The sequence below is a fragment of the Mandrillus leucophaeus genome, unplaced genomic scaffold (genome assembly GCF_000951045.1).
Source record: "Mandrillus leucophaeus isolate KB7577 unplaced genomic scaffold, Mleu.le_1.0 Scaffold69, whole genome shotgun sequence".
NCBI lineage: Eukaryota > Metazoa > Chordata > Mammalia > Primates > Cercopithecidae > Mandrillus > Mandrillus leucophaeus.
This window is the reverse complement of record NW_012107474.1, coordinates 2,975,926-2,986,701: the sequence shown is the minus strand read 5'-3', so window position 1 is coordinate 2,986,701 and position 10,776 is coordinate 2,975,926. Positions and strand designations below refer to the sequence as shown.

The 10,776-nt window shown below is 54.5% G+C and overlaps 1 protein-coding gene across 2 annotated transcripts in view; it reads right to left on the bottom strand.

Moving 5' to 3' along the window:
* Positions 1 to 963: 963 nt before the first annotated feature.
* The window catches only part of WDR4 (WD repeat domain 4), a 34,700-nt gene continuing 24,887 nt past the window's right edge, over positions 964 to 10,776 (bottom strand). Inside the window, exons 10-12 of one of the 2 annotated variants that reach the window (XM_012002550.1) lie at positions 9,286 to 9,355; positions 7,064 to 7,265; positions 964 to 1,143 (exon numbers count right to left, since the gene is read on the bottom strand). In XM_012002550.1, coding sequence (XP_011857940.1) covers positions 7,072 to 7,265; positions 9,286 to 9,355 — 264 coding nt within the window. In that variant the 3' untranslated portion in view covers positions 964 to 1,143; positions 7,064 to 7,071. Of the gene's footprint in view, positions 1,144 to 6,260; positions 7,266 to 9,285; positions 9,356 to 10,776 lie in introns of those variants that run through there. The other variant, XM_012002552.1, reaches the window with a different exon arrangement.

The following is a 10,776-nucleotide window of genomic DNA, read 5'->3' as shown; positions in this document are numbered from 1 at the left end:
GGGGTTTGGTGTCAGCTCCGCAGCATCACTGCCGCTCAGCGTATGAGTTTCCACTCCCAGCAGTAAATGAATGAGCAACTGTAGGTGCCTCCCAGTGCTGGGAGAGGGGACGCTCAGCCAGCCAAGGGCCTTTGCCCCAGGGAAGTAAACTGGGACATTTCCTGGGGGGCGCGGGCTGGGCTGGAGAAGCTGGGCCTCCTGGCAGGGGCTGGCATACTGTCCAAACACCGCATGGGCAGCCAGACACTCCTCACCTGGACCTCGGGCTTCTCACCTGAACCACCGGGTGGTAATCCCTGCCCCTCAGGCAGCATCAATGTGACCTGCCTAGTGCACAGTGAGCCTGAGGCAATACAGTCACCACCGGGGGACTCCTTGGGGAAGAGGCCCCCAGACTGCGAGGTGCCCTTGCAGAAGTTCTGCACAGGGGCCGCGGCCGTCCAGGAGATGTGAGGGCCCCTGTCTGCACCCTGTCTGGAAGGGGAGTGGGTTGAGCAGGCCCCCTGGCCTCCCTGGTATAGGTAAGGCGAAGGCAGCTAGAATTTGGGACAGAATACCCGCAGAGGGGAGGGGAGCTGCACAGATGGAGAGAAACACGCACCAGGGTCCCATCAGGGTCTTCGAATGAACACCGACCTACACGTTCTGTAAAACCCCAGGACGCCAAAGAGTAGCTTTTGAGGAAAGAACAATCCCCCGACGGTAAGACAAACAATTCCTGCGCCTTGCACAGAAATCACCCTCGTCCCTCCAGCCAGTGTGCAGACACTTCTGAATACACAGGATTCTAGGGTCACACCTTGGAAGGACTAAATCATCCCAAGGAAAGGCCACTCCAGCCTCACTCTAGTGAGCTTAAAACAAACCTGAAAAAGACCAAATTAATCTACATGGGGCTTAACAGCCTGCCAGAAAGTGTAATATTCTTTAAAGGAACGTAACAAAACTTCGCACTCAACAATGTAAATCTCCACATGTTCATAATCAAAAATTTACTAGACAGACTCAGTAGCAGAAAAACATATCCCACAAGCAGAGGACAAATCACAGATGCTCCTTGACTTACGATGGAGCTACATCCCAGTAAGCTCATCTTCGGCCGACAGATTGCACGTAAGTGGTCCACAGTCGACAGAAACAGACCTAGATATGACAGTGACAATGAATTAGCAGAAAAGGAACAATTATCTTAAATTTGTTCCATATGCTCAAGGGTATTTTTTTTTTCCAAGGGTATTTTTTAAAGCATGATTATGATTAGAAGAGAAATGGAAGACACTGGTGTGCTTTTTTTTTTTTTTTGAGATAGTCACTCTGTCACCCAGGCTGGAATGCAGTGGTGCGATCATGGCTCACCGCAGCCTCAAACTCCCAGGCTCAAGTGATCCTCCCGCCTCAGCCTGCCGAGCAGCTGGGGACTACAGGCATGTGCCATCACATCTGGCTAATTTTTTTTTAATTTTTTTATACGGAGTCTTGCTCTGTCGCCCAGGCTGGAGTACAGTGGCGCAATCTTGGCTCACTGCAACCTCTGCCTCCCAGGTTCAAGCGATTCTTCTGCTTCAGCCTCCCAAATAACTGAGACAACAGGAGTGCACCACTGTGCCCGGCTAATTTTTTATATTTTTAGTAGAGACAGGGTTTCACCATATTGGCCAAGCTGGTCTTGAACTCCTAACCTCGTGATCCACTGGCCTCAGCCTCCCAAAGTGCTGGGATTATAGGCGTGAGCCACAGCATCTAGCTTTTTAAATTTGTTTTAAAGATAAAGTCTCACTGTGTTACCCAGGCTAGTCTCAAACTCCTGGGCTCAAGCAATCCCCCTGCCTCAACCTCCCAAAGTATTGGGATCACCAGTGTGAGCACCAGCCTACCTGGAAGACATTTTTTAAAATACCAAAACCAAATTTATAGAGAAGAGAAAATACAATGGCTTATACGGAAAACGGCCATGGCGTAACAGCAGCTTAAAAGAAAGATCAGTGAGCTTGAAGACGTGAAAACAGAATCTACCGAAAATGAAACGCAAACTGAAAAAGGTGAGCAGACACTCACGGACCCATGAGTCCTGAGCAAGCAGCCCATTCGAGTACCTGGGACTGTAGGAGGCAGGGTAGGAGTCTGTGAATAGCTGGAATATTTCCAAATTGCATAAAAATGACAAATCCTACTAATCTTGACAAACCCCAGAACACACACACATACCCTAAAGCTTATCAAATTACAGAAATCCAGGGATAAAGAGAAAAAAATCAAAACCAGCCACAGAATACTTACATGACGACTGATACATCATGTATCAGTGAAGAGACAGAAACATTTAACACGAAGAATGATTCAAAAGGAACAGAGGGTTCCACTAACATGTAAAGAGACTTCCCGCTGAGACCTCAGGAGAACCTCCACCTCCAGGACTGAGACAACAAACCTACAAGCATTGAGTCTGGATCCCCGTGAGAACCTCGGAACCCCACGTCGGCTGAGACGCAGCTCTGACCTGAGTGGGGCTATGATGTGCCAGGTGGTGCAGTTGGCCGAGGTGCAGCAGGCCAAGGCCTGAGAGCAGGAAACCCGGGGCAGGAGTGCCAGTGAGACTCACCCAGAAGCTCTCCCTGGGGCAGGAGGGAGGCAGACCCCCTGGGAGCTGGACAAAGACAAGGAAGCTTAGCAGGAATCCTTCCCACCATGATGAATGAACCTGGGTGTCACTAAACTCCTGGAGACTGTCACTGAGAGCCCCCGCCCCCCCCGCCCCCACCGTAAGTTTGGCAGGCATGCACCATGGAAGCCAGGAAAAGCAAGCACACTGGAACCAGGAGGGCAGGCCCTCCCTCCTGTGGAGTCCCTCCAGTTCCTTCCAGTGAGAGCCAAACACTGTGCCAACCTGCAAAGGAGGGCACAGGGAGGGCCCAGCTCCAGGGTCACACAGCAGGGCTGAGAAGGGTGCGCTGGGCACGGAGAGGCAAGACAGGGATAGCTGGAGACACCGTGTGGGGGCCACACACATCTGCACGTGCACATGCAATCGTCATCCCCCAACCATGAAGCACAAAACAGGGCTCAACAAATCTAAACAGAGGGAAGTCAGCAAAGTAAATTCTGAGACCACAATGGAATTAAAACCAGAAACCAGAAACAACCAATTCTGGAGGAAAACCCTAAATGTTTGGAAATTAAACCATACTTCCAAATAACCCACGGACCAAAGAAATCACAAGGGAAACCAGAAAGAAAAACGTATCATGTCAACATATACGGGGTGCAGGAAGAAATAGAAAGCTCTCCTTCCCGGAGGGGCCCTCGTGGCTGGTCAGCTGCTACTGGCTGCTGGCAGGAGGCCTCAGTTCTCTGCCATGGTACCCTTTGTAGGCTGGCTGAGTGCCCTCGTGACCTTGCGGCAGGTTTCCCCCAGGGTGAGTCATCTAAGACTGGGTGAGCCAAGGTTTTGGTAAGGTGGCCTCGGAGAACAGGATCAAGGTTAGGTCTGGATCGTAGGTGGGCAGCGTCACTGGCTCCTACACCAGTCTGTAGGAACCGCAGGTCGGCCCCCTGCAAAACTCCACACCACACACTGTGGGCCTTCCGAGTTGATCATAAGCCATCACAGCCGTGAACACGAGGCATGAGGATGCACTGCGTTTTCCACGCTGGGGTCGGGGTCTGGGATGAAGGACTGGCAGGATCTTCTAAGAGAAACGTGCATAACTGAGAGTCAGCAATTCCACGCGCAAGTACACGCCCAACAGAAATTGCTTACATATGTTCCAGAAGACAGATGCTAGTTGGGGGCGGTGGCTCGTGCCTGTAATCCCAGTGATTTGGGAAATCAGTGCAGGAGGACTGCTTGAGGCCAGAAGTTCGAGACCAGCCTGGGCAGCAGAGCAAGACACCATCTCTACAAAAACTACAAAAATTAGCCAGCATGCTGGCACACACCTGCAGTCCCAGCTACTCAGGAGGCTGAGGTGGGAGGATCACTTGAGCCCAGGAGACTGAGGTTGCAATGAGCCAAGGTCACACCACTGCACTCCAGCCTGGGCAACAGAGCGAGACTCTGTCTCTAAAAATTAAAAAAAAACACACACACAAAAAAACAGAAGACAGGTGCCAGCATGTTCATCACCGCACTATTCCTAACAGCCAAACTGTGGAAACTACCCAAACGCCCATCAATAATAGAACGAACGTGCTGTGAATTTTCACATAATGGAGTACTTGGCATAGCACTGAGAATGAACAATCCACAACCACAAGCAACAAGGGGGATGAGCCTCAGAGGGTGAAGCAGAAGCAGCCAGAGCAACAGAGGGAAACTGAGGTCAGGCCAGCCAGCATGCGTGTGCAGTGCCTAGAAGGGAACATGGGCATGGGGGCTTCTCAGCAGGTGCTAAGTGTCCTGCTTCTCGTGGGTAGTCACACACGTGCATTCAGTTGCTGAAATCCCAGTTCTAGTATTTCACACGCACTTTTCAGATGTACAGTACGCATACTGTAAGCAAAATGGAGAAAGAGGGGCTGGGCATAGTGGCTCATGCCTGTAATCCCAGCACTCTGGGAGGCCAAGGTGGGAGGACTGCTTGAGCCTGGGAGGTTGAGGCTGCAGTGAGCCAAGATCACACCACTGCACTTCAGCCTGGGTGACAGCGTGAGACAGTCTCGAAGAAAGTGCTTAGAATTAAATACAACAGGTTGGGTGCAGTGGCTGACACCTATAATCCAAGCACTTTGGGAGGGCGAGGCGGGAGGATCACCTGAGGTCAGGAGTTGGAGACCAGCCTGGCAAACATGGCAAAACCCCATCTCTACCGAAAATACAAAAATTAGCCAGGCGTGGTGGTGGGTGCCTGTAATTCCAGCTACTTGGGAGGCTGAGGTAGAATAATGGCTTGAACTCAGGGGGGGGCGTTTTGTGAGCCGAGATCACGCCACTGCACTCCAGCCTGGGCAACAGAGCGAGACTCTGTCTCAAAAAAAAAAAAAAAAAAATACAATGACCACATTTTCTTAATTAAAGAGGTAGAACAAAGTCCAAGGAATGTCCCAAAAGTAGAATACACAGAAACTAAAAAATAACGGAAGGGAGCAGATGAACTTGAAGGCGTGAGATCCTCGCAGATGGCAATCAGGGTGGCGACGTCTCACAGAACAGACCCAGCTGCGAGGCAGTCACAGCGGACAGAAAGGCGGTGGGTACTGCTGTTCTGGGTGAAGGGGCAACAGACAAAACTCTAAACACATGCCGAGCTGGGTTCCACCCACACAACTGTACGAGGTATTTCCGGGAGACTTCGGGCAGGTGAACAGGAACCAGTCTATCAGTCAAGGTACCAGCAAGAAGGCGGCTGCACCATCCACTGAGACACGCAAACGGCTACCGGCAGAGGGACCAACTCAGGACCAAGGCAGGATGCTGAGGAATAGCAGGAAGCCGGCACCGCTGGGGAGGAAGCAGAGCCTCGGAGAAGCCCTGCACTCCTCGTGGAAAGACGCGGCCCTGTGGGGAGGCCATTCGGTCTCAGTCCAGGCCCCTTCGCTCTGCGGCCGTAGCACAAAACAGCCACAGATGAGACGTGGACAGGCAGGCATGGCTGCGTCCATAAAAGCTTATTCTCAGACAATGAAATGTGAATTTCATGATTTTCATGTCACGAAATATATTTTTAATTTGTTTTCAACCATTTTTAAAACGTAAAAAAGCCATTCCCAGGCCATCTATCAGGCTGTGGGCGGGATGCAGCGCATGGGCCTGTCTGCCAGCCCCTATCTTAGGTGAAGATGCCAGCAAGGCAAACCTGAACCTCTCCTAAAACTAAGACTTTCAAAGCAGACTACGAACGAGAGAGTGTGCCCTGCGCCAGCTGCCCCAGCAGCGTGAAGGAGACCAGGCTGCTCGTACAGGATGGTGGTCCAGCGTGGCCCCTGCCTTCTAAAACCCCTGATCCCCAGCAGAGAGGAGTGGGCCTCAGCTTTGCAGACAGCACTGTTTCCAGATCAGTGTTAAAAGGAAAACAAGGCACTTATGAAAAATTTGAAGCATTCCAGCTTTTGATACACAAAAGGATTCTCAGTCCCCAGCGATACCCCACATCAAAGTCATCGCCAGCATGAACCTGTTCCTGTGTGGAGACTTCATCACTGGAGAGCAGGCAGGAGCCGGCCTGAACGAATTATGTGATGTACCCAAAAGCCTGCCCATTGCAGAAGCCTCTTCCCAATGCACGCATGCGCACCTCACTCGCACAAAGTGCAGGCACCCAGGCGTTTTGCTTGGTACATTATGTTGCTGCTAAACATTCCAGGAGGTTGCAAAGGTTCATCCTTGCTGACTGGTGACTGAAATTCAGCAACATCCCTGCGGCTCTGCAGTGTGTGCCAAGGTCAAATCAGATCACAACAACGTCCTCAATCACCTCCCTGTAAACTGGGTGCCAGCCGGGCCCCTGTGCTCACACTTCCTGAAACAAGTTCACCGTCTGCCCCAGCGCTGCCGGACAGAGCTCCCTGCGACTCCGAAACACATTTCTCACTTCCCACAGGGGAGCCACTCTCCAGGAGCAGCTCCTGAGCACAGGGGTATGGCTGGGGCGGGCTGAAGCGTTCATGCTGCGTTTCAACAGCCTGTGCGGCGAGCGGCTACTGCGGGGCAGCGCATCACCTGGACGCTGAGACGGCGGGAACAACATGAAAAAGTCCACTGTGCCAGAAACATCAGCCCACAGATGCTCCTAGAGGAAGACGCAGCAGACATGAGGGGCAGATGAGAACAGCAGAAACACAGCTGCCGCCACCACAGGCTCGCACGCGGCCTCCAACGTGAAAAGGAAGCGCTTCGAGAGTTTCCACTCCACTGGTCTGGCTTCCCTTCTACCAGAAAGGGGGCACAGGCACCCAGCAAGAGCCTGTGCTGGTGACACAGCATGTTCTTTCTAGAGCCCAGGGGACAGTCCCGTCCTCTGAGCTGGTCACAACTGACCTCACCTTTTCCTTCTTGAAGGGAGATGCCAGGATGCAGGGGAACAAGTGAAAAAGCTTTTCCTAATTTGAGGTGAGAGGCACCACTGACCGCCACAATCAGCAACTCAAGGTTGCCTCCCCGGGCCTCATCTTCTTGGCCTGTCCGTTGGGCCCGGGCGGGGGACTCCGGCGCCGCTGCTTCTTCTCCAGCTGCTGCTGCAGTCTCTCTTCTTTCTTCTTCAGGTAGGAGGTCACGTTGTCGAATGTGGCCTTGTAGAGACTGCTGAAGTTGGCGTCCGCACCAGCACAGCCTGTGATGGGGGAACAAGGATAGGTGCCAGGTGGGGCAGGAACATGGGACTCAGCCACCACAGCGGGCCCCCTGCAGCTGGGAGTTACTTTGTGACACCCGGAGTCCTCGGTGGACCGTGGAGGGCATCTTCTGGGATGGTTCCCCATGGTACCCACCTCCTGGTACCCACACCCTGGCTGGACCTGAGGACTGCCTCCTAACAGAACGGGGCAAAGACGAAAGAATGTATCGGAAACCAGGGCACCAAGGCTGGGCCTCCACCCTGCCAGCACTCTCTGTTCACACGCCCAGAGAAAGCCACTACTGCACCATGCGCCGCCCAGTGAAGCAGCCCAGGTGGCCAGGGATTGGCAGCAGCGGCCTCTGGCCAACAGCCAGAGAGGCCCCCTGTCCTGCCGACAACCCGGACTGAGCGAGGTCGGGCCCTGCCTGGTGAAGTTGAGGTGGCCACCTGCAGAGACACAGCTCAGCGGAGTCCAGACCCCTGACCCACAGCAACAGTGAGACACTCAGGGTGGGGTGCTTTAAGGCATCGAGTGTGGGATAACATGTTCTGCAGCCACAGGGAATGGACATGGATTTCATCTACTTTATCTAAGTGCCAAGGATTAGGGGGCAATGACTGACCACAGGCACACAGAGACGGCCTCAGCCTGGCCAGGAAACCACAGGCCCAGCCGGTAACTCACGCACCAGCGGTGGCCTGAAGCCCGTCCATCCGGCAGGTGGCACAGCCTCCCCGCCCCTCCAGTGACTCTGCTGCTTGTGGGACACTCAAGAAGCAGCCCTCCCCCGTCCCTCTCCCAACAAGGCCCCCAGGTCTGCGCGGGGAACGTGCCACTCTATCTATGAAACGTCTCAGGAGAGCGAGCCCAGGCTTTGGACTGAGAATGTTGTGCAAGGTGACACTAAACAGGTCCAGGCTACCTGTGGCCTAGAGCACAGGAGCCATGAGCACTGCAGATGCCCAGCCATGAGCACTGCCGCCTGCAGTCCCTGACACAGCCGGTGACAGGCCCACTCGGAGTGTTCCTAAAGCAGATCCCAACCACACTGGGGGGGCCCAACCCTGCCTGTCTCAACCCTCAACATCCTAAGCAAAGCAGGAGGGAGAGAAGCCTCAGAGGCAGAGCCAGTGCGCCACCACCACTCAGGAAGCTTGGTGGAAGGCGGTCGGGCCACCATCAGCGGCAATTCCTCCGACCTGCGTTTGATTCCCTCTGGAGCTCCAAGGAACCTCAGTGCTCACTGCAGCGGGTCTGGCTTTGCAAGACTTCCTCAGAGCAGCAACTTCCTGTCGTGAATGAGGTACCTGGATTCCGTGCTGGGCTAACCCATCCTGCAGACACCATCGCCTCCAAGACAGCGCAGTGTTGGCACAATGGCACACCCAGAATTACAGTGTGCCGTGTCCCCCAAAAATGTTTGTCCAGCTCCTCCCTCAGCCCAACTGCTCTCCTTCCTGCAGCCGCAGCCACACAAGTTGCTGACCAGATTCCCTCCCCTCAGCTGAATGTTCCCGTCAGGACAGTGACCATCCAGCCTCTGCTCAGCCTCCTGAAGACCCCCACGCCTCTGGCTGGACCCCCACCTGACCTCCCAGTGGGGTCCTGCACTTGCTGACGCACGCTGTAGTGGGATCAATTCCCTCAACACCATGGACCAGGCCCGAGGCAGCACAGCGCCCGCTCCCTCTGGGAGCCACCAGATGCCAGCCCTGCCCTGGGGACCTTCAATGCCAACTCTGAAGGCAGGTGGTGAGTGGGGGATGCTGCTCAGACCCTGAGCCCCCAGTTCCTGCATGGCTCTCGTTAGCCTGACTCCCATGGGGGGGTCCTCCTTCTGCTGTGCGCCATCCTCCTTCTGCCCCGGCCCGCCTTCTAGATGGGTACACACGCTTACCCTCCCTCTTTACCTGCACACCGGGTCCCTCGGGCGGGTCACAGTGTGTGCTTCTGCTTTCTCTGGGGACCGCGCTGGGTGTGACCCCCAAGGGCAGCCTGCACCTGTGCTCTCACCTTCCAGCATGGCCCAGTTCCCACGAAGAACACCAGAGATTTTCTTTAACACGGCGCTCTCAGGAACAGACTGCAGGTGACAAACGGAAAACCTTCATCAGAAAGAGGCAGGCCTGGAAACCCAGCACCAGGACGCAACACACACTGGCCACAGAGGCTTGCAGGGGAGGTCCCCGTCTGGTGCCTGGTGACCCCCATTCACCTTCCATGGAGACCTGGGGAGGCAGCACCCACAGCTGGCCCATGATGCCAGGGTGAGCTCTTCACACCCAGCTCATCAACCTCAGGGTTCCAGCAGGTGCAACAGGCACCCACTGGGGACATCATGTGGCCCGCCACTTCTCAGGTAAAAAAAGCTAGATAGCTTAAAAGTGCTTCCAGGCCAGGTGCGGTGGCTCACGCCTGTAATCTCAGCACTTTGGAAGGCCAAGGTGGGTGGATCACCTGAGGCTGGGAATTCGAGACCAGCCTGACCAACATGGAGAAGCCCGTCTCTACTAAAAATACAAAATTAGCCGGGTGTGGTGGCACATGCCTGTAATCCCAGCTACTCGGGAGGCTGAGGCAGGAGAATCACTTGAACCCAGAAGACGGAGGTTGTGGTGAGCCAAGATCATACCACTGCACTCCAGCCTGGGCAACAAGAGTCAAACTCAGTCTCAAAAAAAAAAAATAAAGAAAGAAAAAAAGTGCTTCCAAAGTGTTCAAATGAGCTTTAGTAAATGGGCACCTACTCCACTCAACTACACAGCAACCCCGTGAGACACGGCGGGCAGCGGCATTGCTCCCACGTTACCAGGAGCGACACAGACAAGGTACAGGGCTCGCCCCGTCCCCCAGCAAGGAAGCAGCTCAGTCCACCGCCCTTGCCCCCTCCTCTACCTGGGGCTCTACGTGCTCCTGAGTGCTCAGCCCGTGTTCCAGGCCCGAGGCTGTGCTAACCCAGCCTGCAAGTGTTAGTCTCACACACCCTAGCCACACTGAGTGCCAACTTCATCACTAAGTGTGGTGTGGGGGGCACACACTCTCCTGAAAAAAGAACTGCTACAGACATCACCACACGGGATAAGCCAGCCAGGCACCCGCTCCCTTCACCCACAGTGGAAGCCCCAACCACTGCCCCTCAGGACACAGACCCTGGGCCCCAGAAGTGGCTGAGTTGAAAAAGGCTCACGTTTGGACCCAAAAACCACAGCTGCCGCCCCACACCCCGAGGCTCGTGGAACAGGAGGGCACAGGACATCAGGAAGGTGCCGAGGCTCACCTGCCACTGGCCACCCACAGGCTTATGGAACAGCAGAGCACAGGACATGAGGAAAGCACCAAATCTCACCTGCCACTGGCTGCCCACAGACTTATGGAACGGCAGGGCACAGGACATCAGGAAGGTACCAAATCTCACCTGCCACTGGTCACCCACAGGCTTATGGAACAGCAGGGCACAGGACATCAGGAAGGTGCAGAGTCTCACCTGCCACTGGTCACCCACAG